This window comes from Notolabrus celidotus, chromosome 3 (genome assembly GCF_009762535.1).
Source record: "Notolabrus celidotus isolate fNotCel1 chromosome 3, fNotCel1.pri, whole genome shotgun sequence".
NCBI classification, from domain to species: Eukaryota; Metazoa; Chordata; class Actinopteri; order Labriformes; family Labridae; genus Notolabrus; species Notolabrus celidotus.
Window position 1 is genome coordinate 838,675 of NC_048274.1, and position 16,862 is coordinate 855,536.

Consider the following 16,862-nt stretch of genomic DNA (forward strand, 5'->3'; position numbering starts at 1 on the left):
TAACAAACAGTAGAGCTGTTACAGTGTTATATATGTGTTATAACTTTTCTCCTGATATCGTGTCACCAGTACAACTGGATAATGCTAGAATGACAGTTGTGAGTGCTAACAGCAGCCATGTTTGTTTGTGTTTTTAACTTTCACTATGAGAATGTTTTGGTGAGGACCGGTTTTGAATCAGTCACGATCATATGGTCGCAAGTCAGCGGCGCTCGTGCATGTGAGCGGGGGGGCGTCGTTTTGGAGAGCTCTGAGGGAGGAGGGGAGGGGTTAGACGGAGTCATGAAGACATGCTACTTTCAAATTCAGGCTAGTTTTCTGAGACTACCAACCCCAGCTTTAAGAAACTACAAAACTGAACCACAAGCAGCTTACATAAATACGTAAAGGTTTAAACCTCTCTTTGTTTCTCTATCAGTTAAATCAACAGATATTTTATTGAGTCAAAACTAGATAGTAACATTTAAAATTGTATTCCTCAGATGCCTCAGAGTCCACCTCGGGTTACATCATATTACATATTTATATATGTTTGTTTAAGTTTGTTGATGGACTCTTTAATGAGCCGAATATCTAATCTAAGTGAACATACACGTTACAAACCTTCCCCGTGAGTACAGACATCAGCCGATATTTCAGAAACCATCAGTCTCTTTCTTCTGCATACGATCCGTCACTCTTCATTTACCCACCTTCTTTTTTTCTGCTTGGGATCGAGTCCGAACAAAAGCAGCTGTAATTGCAATTAGCGTTGTGCTCAACATGATAATTATCTCGTACTGTAAACATATTGCAAAGATGTTCTGCAGCTCTCACGCTGATGACGGCAGAGTAGCATGAATCATGCATCGGTCTGTTCTGAACGTGGTGGTGGTGAAAACTGTGAATGCTCTTAAAGAATGCTGCAGGATTGTGTTTTTACTTTAGGAGGATGTGTTAAAATGTGTATATGAGGTTCTTCTGTTGCATGTTTTTCTGTGTTGTGTCACAGTTTGGTCTATTTTGATGAATTCATGTTGGGAATCAAAACAAAAGAAACAACCTCCTAACCAGAAACTTCACCTGCAGCATCATGATTTACCGTCACAATCAGACTCCAGATGCACGGGAGCATCGCAACAGACACTTAATTAGACTCACACATCACTTTACGTGTGTGTTTATGTGTGTGTAAAGGTGTGTTTGTGAGTAAAATGCCCCCAAACAATCCAAACACGTCTGCTGTAAGTCAGTGTTTGTTCTTTTTACCTGACCTAAAAAGCTTGCTGTCGTATTTCTGTTTTTCATGTGCCTTCTTCTTTTTTTTCCCTCCTGTGATGCAGGCGTGTGTGTGTGTGTGTGTGTGTGTGTGTGTCACTGTGAGTGTGTGTGTGTGTGTGTGTGTGTGTGTGTGTGTGGGGACTGGGAGGTTTATTCCAGGAAATGTTTCACTCACAGATAGGTTTCCAGGGTAACTGTGTTGCATGTTGTCTGATGTACTGTAGCTGCAAACCAACCGGGAGACGGATCGCAGAGAGGAGAGGAAATGTGCATTATCTTCTGTTCTGTGTGTGTGTGTATGTGTGTGTGTGTTTGTGTGTAGTTTGTGTTTTAGCTCTTGAGGTCATTGACGCTCCTTTCCTCCCCCTTTCCTCCCCTCTCCCCCTCCCCCACTCCTCTCCTCTGTGTGTAGATGCGCAGAAGAAGAGGATTGTTTTCCAAGTCACTCTAAGTAATCACTCCCCCAAATGCATGGAAGCTTTTTTTTCTTTACACCTGAGACCGAGCTAGCACAGACAGGTGTATCGCAGTCAGAAGCTAGGTCAGGCCTAGCATGTAGCTTCTCTGAGCAGAACCTTTGAGGTGGCCTCGATCCGATGGCATCATCACACACCAGAGGGAAGTTTCAGTTCTGACAAATTTGCCGTTATCACCTTTCTCACGTCGCGGGGTAAAAAAAAAACTAAGACTGAGGAAAGCCAACGGCAAGCTTGACAGACTTTCACATCCATCGCTTACTTCACATTTAATGAAAGGACGACCCTGAGAGTTGGATGATGCTGCTGAGTCGGCTGTTTGGAAAAAGAGCTTGCACGGCTTGTAAGGCTGGACGCACCCAACACATTTCATCAGAGTCCTTCTGTTCCCCCTAAAACAACGATTTATTTCAATGTTTTTTTTCTGTTTTAGTTTCATCCGCAACTCAGTGTGGAAACACAGGGAGGCGTCACTGTGAATGAGTAGCTTGCGTTTGGCCGATGAGAACCGTACTTAGGCTTTGTAAGTTGTCCTCCACGTCGTGGTCTTTGTTGCTGATAAATCGCCGCCTGATCTGTTTTGCAGATAAAGTGGAAGAGATGACGCACGCCCAGAAGGCCTCGCCTGTCGATATGAAGATCGCCACAATCAAACCACGCCCGTCCAGTCGCTGTTTGGTGACGCCAACGGATATGAACGTAAGACACCAACACACCCAGAGATTCAAACAAGTTCTGCAGTTTGCACCCTAAAATGTTGGACTGGTGGATACTCCTGCATGATGAGCGCCAAATCTCACAAACCTTCTCCTCAGACTCTTTCCAAACAGAGCCGGTCTAGACCGTACTCTATGTTCTATTATTAACAAAGACCCAACATCAGGACCGGATCAGATCCAGTCCCCTCTTACAGACAGGACTCAGTCTGATCTCATCTTAATCCACCATGAGCAGAGCACTTTGCAGCATTTAGCAAGTTACAGTGGCAAGGACAAACTTCCTTTAACAGGCAGAAACCTCCAGCAGGACCAGACTCATGTTAGACACACATCTGCTGAGACCGTGTTGGAGAGAGGGATAGAGGGAGATGAAGAGAGAGAGAGAGAGAGAGAGAGATGATAGTGGGGAGACGGATAGTAGTAGTTGTAGCAGCTGGAGTCTGGCACGTCCACAGCAGCAGAGATCCAGAGGAACCTACGAGACAAGGGAGCTCAGGGACTCCAGAAAGGTCTAAGAAAAGAGAGAAGAGAGGGAGACCAGAAGAAAGAAAAAGAGGAGAATAAATGGTGAAGGAATGAAAGAAGGAAAGGACGGGATGAGAAATGGAGACATAAAGGATGAAGAAACATGGAAAGAACAAAGAGGGAAAGAAAGAAAGAAGTAAAGAAAGCAAGAAAAGAAAGAAGGAAAGTAAGAAGGACGGAAAGACAGAAAGAAAGAAAGAAAGGACAGAAGAAGAGAGAGAAGTGAATAAAGAAAGAAGGAATAAAAAAGAGAAATAAGAAAAGAAAGAATGAAAGAAAGAAGGATGGAAAGAAAGAAAGAAAGAAAGGATGAATAACAGACCCCAAAAAAAGAATCTACGGCAGAGATCCAGAGGAACCTACGAGACAAGGGAGCTCAGGGACTCCAGAAAGGTCTATGGTTAGTAACTTTAATGGGACAGGAAGAGTTAAAGTGAGAGACAGGCAGAGAGAGGAGAGAGAGGGAAAGATAGGATCCCAGTGTGTCAGTCTAAGCCTATAGCAGCACAACTAAGAGCTGGTCCAAGCCTGATCCAGCTCTAACTATAAGCTTTATTAAAAAGGAAAGTTTGAAGCCTACTCTTAAAAGTAGAGAGGGTGTCTGCCTCCCGGACCCTGACTGGTAGATGAATCCAAAGGAGCGGGGCCTGATAACTGAAGGCTCTACCTCCCATACTACTTTCAGAGACTTTAGTTAAGTTACAGGCAGAAATCTCCAGCAGGACCAGACTCATGTTAGACAATCTCCCCGCTTGGTTTAACTCAGGGAACAGTCAAATTCATGCTGTAGCTTCTCTAAATGTTATCCTAGTGTATGCATGACTCAGCAGCCTTTATTCCACGTTGATATGGTTGCTAATGGAGTTTGGTTTGCTCTAATAACACGTTGTACATCAAGGAGACATGTTGTTTAGAAAGCAGCTTAATAAGCACCACACCTGGAGGGACAAACCAAATAATAACTGAGTGCAGTTGCAGAAACTAAAAGAAAGTTGATAATTAGTGTGTTTCTGTTGAATCCTGAAAGCTTCTTCATCCAGAATCATCCATGAAGTCACCCAAACAAAGTGTTGAACAAGAGCTGTTAGAGGATAATGGTGTGTTGGTGTAACTGGTCAGCTGACGCGATGTGCTGTGATTGGAAATGATGATGCCACGACATCTGCACCTCCGCTTATTCTGGCACAGACAAAAACAGAACCTCCTGTGAATACTGCAGCCCGCTCCAGCTCTTCTCCCACAGGGATGAAATACTGAAGGGGAGGAGGTGACGCAAATATAAAGGAACAAGAGGAAGGAGAGGCTGCACATCAAAACACTTCAATTTGGCGTAGTTTTGAGGTCATCCAAGTTACTTTTAAAGGTGACATATCATGCAAAATTGACTTTTTAATGGTTCTTTACCTGAAATATGTGTCCCTGGCATGTCTACAAACCCCCGAGAATGAAAAAAATCCATTCTGCCCCTGTTCTGATTTCTCCACCTTTCTGTAAATGTGTGTGAAACCAGCCGTTTCAGACTTCTGTGTTTTTGTTACGTAACAACAATATCCGGTCTGTCACGGAGTCAGAGCTCGGAGCTTGTTCAGCCCATAGACTGTATAAAATACAACTCAACCCCTCCTCCGTTTTTCATTCCCTGCACACATGTGTGCTAACAAGGAGCTTAGGAGGGAGGCATGCTAGTTGTAGGCTGTCTTCATAAACACAAAGGTCGGTTTTACTCCCCACGTCTGCAGATTTGAAGATCTAGTGGATGATTTTTATTTGTCATGGATAAGTGCTAGCGCTAATTAGCATAGCCACATAGCTACATGTTCATAGCTGTAGCTGTAGCTGTGTACCAAGACACACGTCGACATACTGACAAAAATAAAACAACAAGAAACACTAAATCTGTGACCAATCCTTCATAAAAGGTCCCGCTGCCTTTCTGGCAGAGGTTGGTTTTACTCCCCACGTCTGCAGATTTGAAGATCTAGTGGATGATTTTTATTTATCATGGATAAGTGCTAGCGCTAGTTAGCATAGCCACATAGCTACATGTTCGTAGCTGTGTACCAAGACACACGTCTACATACTGATAAATAAAACAAGAAACACTAAATCTATGACCAATGGTTCAGAAAGGTCCTGCTGCAGGCGCCTCTCCGTCAGGATCAGATTCAGAGGGTTGAAGTAACGCGATCTCTGAGCAGCCGTGTATATTCAGCCAACATGTAAACATTAGATCAACGTGCTGGAGAGCCGAGGCACATCCACTTCCGAGGGGGCGTGGTCAGAGGGAAAACAGAGTGTTCTGATGAGGAATGAAGAAGAGGACTTTTCAGGCAGACCAAAATCTGATTTCAAAGTGTTTTTTTGAGCATAAACTTTAAAGACATGTTTTGGGGACCTCTTAGACCAATATATGTTGATGAAAAAAGCGTGATATGTCCCCTTTAAACAACTGCTAGATGGGTTTAACTGCAGGAACAGATCTGACCCTGTTACTTTGGCATGCCATTTAGTCATTTTCAATTGTGTACCTTTTTCTTGCACCTGATTCTACCTTTACTGAACAAAAGTTGAGTGAACAAGTCGTCTCTAAATGCATCTGCGGCCACCAGAGATTATCTTAATCTTATTCCAGGCAGAATCCTCCAGCCCTTTATACGTTTAAATAACTGTTGAGCACTTCTTGTGATTTATTACAGAAGTCAGAAACAGTTTGGAGGTGTTTTTTTGCTTCTTGTCGTGACCTTGTTTTGGTTTGTGTGTTTATTTAAATGTGTTATTTCAGAGTGTGTTTTGTGGCCGCTCCACAAATGAAGTCCCTGCTGGAAGTATTTTCATGGCACTGCTTGTTTTATCGTGCATTAAAATGACGCACAACTGAAACAACATGCTGTTAGCGTTGGCCTTCACAGCCGGCAGAGAGCTAATAAAGTAATGTGTGTTTGTGGAGACATCATTAACGACTCTCTGCTCTGCAGTCCACATATCACGACCGCCAGGGAGTCGCAGTGGTGCCACCAACCGTGCCCGGGGCCTTCCTGGGGATACCTGAGAAGGGCACGATGAAGAAGCAGAAGTCTATAGGTAAGATGTCTATATACACTCTTCATGTGTGTGTCGAAGTGTGTGTGTGTCATCCTGAGTTGTGAGCTGCATGTGCAGCATCTTGTGCTTTTAGCTTCTCGTAATAATCTATTAATGCTCTGAGGAGTTGCTCCGTGTGCTGAAGCGATATTAAAGCTAATTATAGATAAATTAGTCAGCAGAGTGTGCTTTCAGGCGATAATATTGGAGGTCATTAAGCTTATGCTGAAACCTAACCCCGACTGCTGAACTAGAGGGACGTCATGCAGGCTAATGTTACTCACAGCTCTTTTGATTTGCAATGCCATCACTGTTATGACAAAAAACGTATGCTTTTTCCTGGAATAACTGCGGTGAAAGCACTTTTAGCATACTCACTCTCGTTCGTAGGAAAAAGTCACCCCTGGGAAACGCTCTCTGCTCAGGACTAAATTGTGTCACTCATTAATGAGGCGCTCCTGAGCAAGGCAAAGGGAGGCTAAAGGAGCATCTTCTGCAAACTCTCCTCGGTTAGATTAATCACCAAATGCTCAGCAATTCATACCAAATCATCACCAAGATTTACAACTTTTTCTGCATTAAGCACCTTATGATCTGCTACTTTTCTTTTCTAATTGGTCTCTTGAAATTACGGCTAGCCCGACATTTTATTAAAAAGAGGTTTAAAATAAGCATCCAAGAATAAATGCGACAGTTCTTGTGGAAAAAGGAGGCCAGGCTGGAAAGGGAGATAAGATAAGATAAGATACTCCTTTATTCGTCCCACAACCGGGAAATTCATGGAGTTACAGCAGCAAACAAGAAGGTGTACAGAACAAGAATTTCAACAAGAATATATATACAGCTAGCCCAAATTCTCCTGTCAGCCACCACCTCCACAGGGTCCAGGACTGAGCTGGCCTTCTTCACCAGTTAGTTCAGTCTTGCTCTCCTGTATCCTGTCCGCCCACAGCAGGTGAAATCCTTCCAATGTGGCGTTCATGTCCGGTGTTAGCTCTGTTAGCATGATGCTACTCTGGTGCTGGGTTACATTCCCCATAACGGTGGATGGAAGGACAGGTCGATGTTGTCTTTTTTAGCTTGCACCTCAGTACCAGCACGTCGTCCTCGCCTCCTTCTCCTCAGCTCGCAGGGAAGATCGGGCCTAACATTGTTTAGCATCAACATGCTACGGGCTGCTAACAGCTGATCTCGTATGTAAACAATGCGACCATGGATACACAAAAAAATAAGCATCCAAGAATAAGTGCGACAGTTCTTGTGGAAAAAGGAGGCCAGGCTGGAAAGGGAGATAAGATAAGATAAGATACTCCTTTATTCGTCCCACAACGGGGAAACTCATGGAGTTACAGCAGCAAACAAGAAGGTGTACAGAACAAGAATTTCAACAAGAATATATATAGGAAAGAAATATCCATCAGAGACGACAGCTTGGCCATAATTCTCCTGTCAGCCACCACCTCCACAGGGTCCAGGACTGAGCTGGCCTTCTTCCCCAGTTAGTTCAGTCTTGCTCTCCTGTATCCTGTCCACAGCAGGTGAAATCCTTCCAATGTGGCGTTCGTGTCCGGTGTTAGCTCTGTTAGCATGATGCTACTCTGGTGCTGGGTTAGCTCGTCCACCTTATCGTAGATAGATCTTACATTCGCCATAACGGTGGATGGAAGGACAGGTCCATGTCGTCCTTTCTTAGCTTGCACCTCAGTACCAGCACGTCGTCCTTGCCTCCTTCTCCTCAGCTCGCAGGGAAGATCGGGCCTAGCATCGTTTAGCATCAACATGCTACGGGCTGCTAACAGCTGATCTCGTATGTAAACAATGCGACCATGGATACACAAAAAAATAAGCATCCAAGAATAAGTGTGACATTTCTTATGGAAAAAGGAGGCCATGCTGGAAAGAGAGAAACAGGGATGTGGCCCTCAGGTACTTTAATTATTTTCTTTCTGCTTCATTTCTCAAAGGTGACGATGACAAACACGGATTCCTCACACCTCCCTTACTCAAGTTCTCCCGCAGTCTCTCCATGCCCGACACCTCAGAGGACATCCCCCCTCCCCCGGCCATTTCCCCCCCTTCACCACCGGGCTACAACTCCGGCCCTGTATCCAAGAACTACGGCACCACGCGACCCAGCTTCACCCAGAACTCCCCCAACGCGGTGACGACCATTAGCCGGGACGTCGGTACGTTAAGGCGTGGATATTACCGGCAAAGCTCCGAGCAGTTTGAGAGCACACGCATACGAGGGCGCACGCCTGTGCCAGAGAACCCTTACTCCGAGGTGGGCAATAGGAATCTGTATATTCCAGCCAAACCAGCTCGAAGGAAGGGCATGTTAGTAAAGCAGTCCAACGTTGAGGACAGCCCAGAGAAACATGTGCCAGTAAGCCCCTCGGGTCCAGTTTCCTTGCCCACTACACCTGTAGAACGAACTTGCTCCTCCATCCCAATCCCCACCATCATCGTCAAGGAGCCCTCCACCAGCAGCAGCGGCAAGAGCAGCCAGGGTAGCAGCATGGAGATCGAGCCCACTACCCCAGAACATCCACCTCTCACATCTAATGTCGGTGGAATTGGAGGTTTGCGTCCTGAGGATCCCATGTCTCTAAGCAATCCCTTTGCTGCAGCGATTGCAGGTGCAGTGCGGGACCGGGAGAAGAGGCTAGAGGCGAAAAAGCACTCCATTGTTTTCCAGTCGATAGACATTGGGGATGACGAATTCAGTAGTCCAACACCGACCCCTCGCCTTCGCCAGTCGAAGTCCATCGATGAAGGCATGTTCAGTAGCGATGAGCGACTTCGAAGGATATTGGCCCCGCCTCCTGCAGCACAGCTAGGACCTCCTGTCGGGGGCGGGAGTGGAAACATGACTGACTTCAACACACCTGAGCCAACAGTGGTGAGAGAGCCTTTGAACACCAGGACAGGCCAGTGTCAAAACCTGGACAGTCCTGTGAGCCTCCCATCCACCCCACCTAAGAGCCACTACCGAGCCAATGGGACCTACCTCCACCCTGTCACCGGCAAGCCCTTGGACCCTAACTCTCCGCTGGCTCTTGCCCTGGCAGCTCGTGACCGTGCCATGAAGGAGCAACAAAACCATCCTCAGAATCAGACACAAAATCCTCCTCAGGTTCAGCAAACATCCAAGCATGAAGCCCAGTCCCTCCCCATCCAGTCCAGTCACAAACCAGACCTCAACCAACCGCTGTTCATTGACACCAAACTACGCTCTGGGATCGAGACAAGTTTCGCTGCAATCTCAAGTGCAACGATGGGCCGGCCTGGCCGTGGCGGTCTGCAGAGACAGATGACGGAGCAGAAATACGAGTCTGATGGTGCACGGGAAGAACGGAAGCATCAGGCAGTTGAGGAGAGGAAAAGTGCGCCCGCAGATGTTGCTGACACTTCACAGCCCAAGACCGCTGGGCTGCTGATGGTCCACACTGATGCAAATAACAAGGCGAACAACCAGGAGGTGGAGGGGCAGGACAGCAACAGACCATCTGAGCTGAAGGACCCCAACCAACCGGATCCTATCAAAGCAACCCTGGCCAATCCCCAGCAGCCCCCTTCCCGGAGGAGGAGCATTCCTTTGGGCGAGTCGTTGGATGAACCAGTGAAGCTGCCCTTCAGGATCCCCCCTCCCCCGCTGGCTTCAGTTGACATAGATGAGGAGTTTGAATTCTCAGACCCGCTCCCGCCACCGCTGGAGTTCGCCAACAGCATTGACATACCTGACGACCAGGCTAGTGCCATTGCAGAGATGCTTCATCTTCAGAGACGGAACGGGGGGCCTCCTCTACCCCCGTACCATGCTCACGCCCCTCCACCTGTGTCCGATCAGCACAAACGGGTGTCGAACAACATGCCCCCGTCATACCCGCCTCCTCCACCTGATTCGGAGTCAGGGGTGGGTGACTCGGGGATCGAAGAGGTCGACAGCCGCAGTAGCGGGGATCCTCAGCACATGGAGACCACCAGCACCGTTTCCAGCATTTCCACGCTGTCGTCAGAAGGAGGCTTCTGCGACAGCGCTCTGGAGAGCCTCTATGCCACCGCAGACGGACACGCTTACCTGGTAGATCGGCCTCCTGTTCCACCCAAACCCAAGGGCAAGTCCGTCATCAACAGAACATCGCTTTATCATGACGCTCTCATCGAGGAGCCCCCGGAGTCCTTTGGGGCGCCGCCTCAGGCTCCTGCCGCTCCAACTTCATCCTCTGAACCTCCTAGGACTCCTACTCAAAGGACATCCAAGCTGTGGGGCGATCAGCCCCCGGAGCTGCGGAGCCCTCCATCCACACCGGACTCCAAGAACACCGTCATCACCGAGCTGAGCTCCATTCTGCAGCAAATGAACCGCGACAGGCCAGCCAAGCCAGGAGAGAGCCTGGACTCCCCCACGGGCACCAGGGGGGGCTTCGGAACAAGGTACGTGACGAGACCTTTCTGATTTACTCTGGGTTTCCAAACTCTCTATAGCTTTTCTTCTTCATGACCTTTGTAAAAACCATTGATACCAGAATCTTACTCTGCTTTTCTGCACAGTGTATTTCAGTGATACGCTTTTATAACTCTGACAGTTTGAGATTATTTAATGGCTTTGGCTGCTGAAGGCATTGCCCAATGTTTGGTTCTATTCTTTTTTCAATCTCAGGTAGTTCCTTTGCTGTGCTGATTATCGGTTCTTTACTCTGAGTTAGCAACAAACAATAACTTGGAGAGAAATACAACATATCTGGTCAAGTGATGAGAGAAGTTTATATTTTATGTGTTATATTTAGTGGTCGGGTGCTTCTCTGTTCAGGCAGTCTGGTGCCAAACCTCAGATCCCACCTGATAGAAGAACCCTTTGTCAGCTGAGCATATTCTCTGTTGTTTAACAGGTAATGGTTCTGTCCTTTAGCTCCCTTTGAAAGCATAAATCCAGTTCTTGCCATGACATTGTGAAGTAGAAGCAGAGCAGATATAGAAGGTAGAAGATGAGATATGATTCAAATCGGTATGATGGAAAATGAATACCATACTCTTGATGAAACAGCAGAGGGCGCTACCGAACTTCATTTCATCTCTTATGTATGAATCTGAATAGAGGCGTAGCAGCAGCAGGTTTAGGTTCTGAGGATGCATCGTTGGTGTTTCCCACACAGAGACGATACCTGGGCTGCCCATCAAAGGAGATTTGATCTACATTTAGCATTCAATAAACTATTTTTTCATTTCTTTTGGGGGGTGTTTTGCACACGTTTAAAATGTTGCATCCTTGCATACATGTGGCGAGTAGTGTCTCCTCTAAGCAGCAACTTTTAGTGTCTTAGTATGAGGTAAATGCAAAGTGCAAAAAACAGGCTGCAGTTCCTCTAGTGTCCACTTGAAGCTGTCTCCAAAAGTCAAAGAGACCCAATAACACATGTGTTAGAAATACCATTCTCACCCGTTATAAAGACATTAAGTTGACAAGTTTTGCATCGTAAGGCATAAATTGGGGGGCAGCTGACTTGACTGACGGAGGCCAACTCAGCGCCACTTCATAGCTTTTTTTCTGGATCAACCAGAAGTGAAGTTGAGTCAGCATTTCCAACATGGTGGCCACCGACAGTGGGCTTTAAAACACCTCCTAAGAAACCAATGAATGACATCACTGAGACGGCGTTCATGTTCTCAGTGTTGTAGCAACGTAAGAGCTCATGTCTCTTTGGGAGGCACTAATACATCCACCATTTTTCCTTCACTCGTAACTCAACCATCTAAAGGAGGTAACTTTTTATCCTTTCAAAATAATAGCACATGTATCAAAAGAACTGAGTAATTGATGCATTAAGCCTAAAAAGGTAAATTAAGCAGCAGGAATATCAGTTTATGAGGGAATCTCTAAAGCTTTAAAGGTGACATATCACGCTTTTTTCATCAATATATATTGGTCTAAGAGGTCCCCAAAACATGTCTTTAAAGTTTATGCTCAAAAAAACACTTTGAAATCAGATTTTGGTCTGCCTGAAAAGCCCTCTTCTTCAGCCCTCCTCAGAACAGTCTGTTTTCTCTCTGACCACGCCCCCTCAGGAAGTGGGTGTGCCCTCGGCTCTCCAGCACGTTGATCTAATGTTTACGTGTTAGCTGGATATACACGGCTGCTCAGAGATCACTTTACTTCAACCCTCTGAATCTGATCCAGAATCTGATCCTGATGGAGAGGCGCCTGCAGCAGGACCTTTCTGAAGGATTGGTCACAGATTTAGTGTTTCTTGTTGTTTTATTTGTCAGTATGTCGACGTGTCTCTTGGTACACAGCTACGAACATGTAGCTATGTGGCTATGCTAACTAGCGCTAGCACTTATCCATGATAAATAAAAATCATCCACTAGATCTTCAAATCTGTGGGCCTGGGGAGTCAAACCGACCTCTACCAGAAAGGCAGCAGGACCTTTCTGAAGGATTGGTCACAGATTTAGTGTTACTTGTTCTTTTATTTGTCAGTATGTCGACGTGTGTCTTTGTACACAGCTACAGCTACGACATGTAGCTACGTGGCTATGCTAACTAGTGCTAGCACTTATCCATGATAAATAAAAATCATCCACTAGAACTTCAAATCTGCAGACGTGGGGAGTCAAAGCGACCTTTGTGTTTATTAAGACAGCCTACAACTAGCATGCCTCCCTCCTAAGCTCCTTGTTAGCATATATGTGTGCAGGGAATGAAAAACGTGGGAGGGGTTGAGTTGTATTTTATACAGTCTATGGGCTGAACAAGCTCCGAGCTCTGACTTCCTGTTACAGACCGGATATTGTTGTTACGTATGAAAAACACTGAAAACTGAAACGGCTGGTTTCAGCACACATTTACAGAAAGGTGGAGAAATCAGAACAGGGGCAGAATGGATTATTTTCATTCTCGGGGGGTTTGTAGACAGGGACACAGATTTCAGGTAAAGAACCATTAAAAAGTTGATTTTGCATGATATGTCACCTGTAATATAAACTGGGTTTCTTGTACCCTCATGTCTGGATTCTGGGCTTGGTGATTAATTTAATTTCAATTCCAGTTCAGATTTTGGCCTCATAAGATCATAAAAACAAGTTAATCCAGATTAAACGATTACTCGACCACCTGCCGTGTTGTGCTTGTTTTGTCTTGCGTGGCACGTCCTCCCTTCCTTCACAGCAGCCTGTGCTCTGCCCCCCCACTCTCCTCGAACGGCTCTCACTCGAGTTTATATTGACAGTGACAGAGAGTCTGGCATACCGGGTGTTTTCCCGATGGGCCGACGCATTTCGAGGTCAGTAGGCTATGATACATCATGATGAGGAGCTCAGATCGATGCACAACAAAGTTTGGGAGCACAATGATGCTGCAGAATGTGTGAGGTGAGGACTGCTGTATCTTAAACATGTTGTGTAACAGCAGTTACTGTAATGCAGCCACAGGTAGAGAGAGGGAGCATGACAAGAGAGAGAGGCTGTTCTAGTGACAACAAATGCCAGGTGCTTAAAATATATGCCAAAGTCTTGATGTTTTAAGGATGGGGTGCAGGAGCTCGGATACTTTACTTGACAACATTTCTTCATACCTTTTGTAATCATTCTGGTTGAAGGTATCAGTTCAAGTGTTTACACGGCATGTGACTTGATCAGGCCTGGTGTTTACATGCACCTGCAAATGTGATCAGAGCAGCTGTGTGACATACGCCAACAAGATGTACCTCCTTGTGCCTCTTCCGGTTCATGTAAAAGCAGCTGGAGGATGGCAGAGAGTTTGTTTTTAGCAGAAACACTCACTCACGCACTGGATCAGATAGGTGTCTATTTTAGTCATTGTGTTAACTTCCACTGGATCTGCTCCGTTGTGTTGCGGCTGCGTCTCTGATCCGGCAGACGCAAGACTTCTGTTTTCGCGGGGGAGCCAGAGCACCGCGGGAAAACCTCACATGACTCCAGTTGTCCGGTAGGTGTTGACGGATGAGAGAGCATGGAGCCAGACCGCAGCGGATGGGAGATTTACCAGACATGGATCTGGTGGAAGTCCTGGGTTAGGCTGTAGCAAGGTGCACAATACTTGTTTTGAAGCCAGGGACCAGAGCGTGGAGCGAATTAAAAATGGATGAAAAACGTTGAGGAGGGGCGCTGGTGGCCTCGCGGTCTGAGCGCCCCGCATACAGAGGCTGCAGTCCTCGTCGCAGGGGTTGCCGGTCCGATTCCCGGCCGGTCGACCATTTCCTGCATGTCTTCCCCCGCTCTCTACTCCCCACATTTCCTGTCTCTCTTCAGCTGTCCTATCAAATAAAGGCAAAAAGGCAAAAAAATATAACTTTAAAAAAGAAAAACATTGAGGAAAGGGTGTTTTTACTAAAATCAAACATTCTACCGTTCCCCAGTTTGACTTTGGAGCCGTCACCTTCTGTAAGTAGAGAAGAACAATATAGATGTCGTGCATGCATGCAGAAACACGATTACATGGGACCATCTTTATTAGGGCCCGAGCACCGCTGGTGGCAAAGGCCCAATTGTAACCCTAAGGATTGTTCTTTCTTCCGCCACTTAAAACGCATTTTTGGACCCCTGAACGAGAATGAAAGCGTGGATATTTTTGCACACTCATCGGGCCTGATGAAAATTGCAAGTTATTATAGGTCTCGCCAAAAAATTCTCAGTAGCGCCCCCTAGAGGTAAAATAAACACCCTTCGCATAGAGTTTTTTTGAGCTACATGCATGAAAAGTTCTACACATATTCATGGCATCAGGACGCACAATAAAGTCTCTTGCACCCATATCCAAAACTCAACAGGAAGAGCGCCACCTAGCTTTGAACGTGAAAAATGGGCCCAAAATGAGTCCAAGCAAGGGTGCATACTTTTGCTAATTTCTCCTAGAGCTTTTCTCTGATTCAGTCCAAACAAGGCACATTCTATAGTAAACCCATTGACGATTAATACAAAGTAAAGGCATTCCGTTCAGACGAAAGAAGTGGGCGTGGCAGACTTTGGGGCGGGGCATTAAAAAAAAACGTCGGAAAATGGATATTTGTGACTTTAAAATGCACGTAATCTCATCTCATCCAACACACTCATCAGTCCTGGAAAATTGCAACATTTTATGGGTTTCGCAAAAAAAGTCGAAAAATGTGCTCACTAGCGCCCCCTACAGTTTTCAAAAACCCCTCCCCATAGGGGTTATTTTGAGCTACATGCTTGAAAATCGATACGCATATTCATGGCATCAGGACGCACAAAAAAGCCTCTTGCACCCATATCCCAAACTCAACAGGAAGAGCGCCACCTAGCTTTGAACATGAAAAATGGCGTCAAAATAAGGGTGCATACTGTCGTTATTGTCTCCGAAGGCATTTCTCCGATTCAGTCCAAACGAGGCACATTCTATAGCAGACATATTGACGATTAAGAATAATTTAAGGCATTTCGTTCAGACTAAAATTGTGGGCGTGGCAGACTCTGAAGTTTGGAGATTTTCTTGGCAATCTGCCAAAAACTTGGAACATTTCTGCCACCTAAGCCAGTATATACTCTCAGATCTTGCTTTCGCATCATGTAGTACAAATATCAGGCGGCGGTTTACATGTGGCGGTGGCTCGCGTAGGCGGCGGCTGCCGGTGTGCGAGGGCCCGTTCATCGCCGCTTGCAGCTTTAATACTGATTGGTTTATGAAAAAGTTTAAACTCTCCTCTGCAAACAAAGGAAAGTTCTTTTGGTTAGGGCCTCTTTATTCTGATTGAGGTGTTCATGTGGGCTTTCAAACCATTTATAATCAGAATATTATACTCCATGTTAACACAGCTACAGCGTGCAAATACTCTACTACAAGCCAAAGTTAGTACAACACTCAAGTCAAAGCTCCTTAAATGAAGTGAAGTATAATGCCTGTCAGCACAGCTGTTTTGAGAAGTGAGTGAGTCTGAGACGCTGACACTCAGGCAGGGTTTGGTAAACAACAAAGGTCAATGATCATTACAATTATCTTCACTAATGCCAAAGAGTTCAGAGGTCAAATGAGTGTCAGGTTTCTTCTAGTTGCAGTCTGCTTCATACAGTAATGATCCACAGTTCACCCGGTCGTAGTTCTTATGAAGATCAGACAGAGGTGTTACTCTGAGGAGAGGAACCATCTGTTTATAATGTTCATGCACGGACATCCTTCTGATTCAGCTCATCTTCTCAGTTTGACTTTGTTTGCTGTGTTTTCTGTCTCGTTCCTCGGCTGAATGTTCACTTGGATGGAAACAAACTGAGACCAGCTTGGAGTCGTCAGAATAAAAGTGAAAGCTGTTCACTTGTTGAAAGTTGGGATTAAGGGATGATCCTTCTGGTGTAGGACGATTGATGTTCCGGGTGAAGGAAGTGTGTTGATGGACCTGCACCTGAACCAGCTCAGCTCATGCCTTTTTAAACTCATCTCTCCTGTATGAGCGGGAAATGAAAAGCTGGATCAATAATTCACCGCTCACATGCATTTTGAATGAATGGTCCCCTCACTCATCAGAGCGCAGAGGGGAAGAGCAGATTCCTCAGAGAGCTGGGTGTTTCTCTTCTAATTATCATCGTCACATTCACACAATGAAGTCTCTCTGAGACGCCCACAGCTGCGTGTGTTCCCTCCTTCATGCTTCACGCTTCATACCACCGTGTTATCCTCATTTTCATCCTGTGTCTGTTGACCTTTACACCTTGTACTCATTTCATTTTCAGCTCACGCCTCTCCATCTTCATCTTCACTTTCCTCCGGTCTCCTGTACTTCCTCATCCTCTTCTTTCCTCATCATCCTCTGTGTCTGCCGCCTTCACA

General features: G+C 45.9%; 1 protein-coding gene across 1 annotated transcript in view; it reads left to right on the forward strand.

The window, feature by feature from the left end:
• Positions 1–16,862, forward strand: part of LOC117810434 (SH3 and multiple ankyrin repeat domains protein 2-like) — a 284,015-nt gene that overhangs the window by 243,310 nt on the left and 23,843 nt on the right. The window contains 3 exon segments of the mRNA XM_034680270.1: positions 2,323–2,435; positions 5,956–6,061; positions 8,026–10,498. Of these exon segments, the coding sequence (XP_034536161.1) occupies positions 2,323–2,435; positions 5,956–6,061; positions 8,026–10,498 (2,692 nt within the window).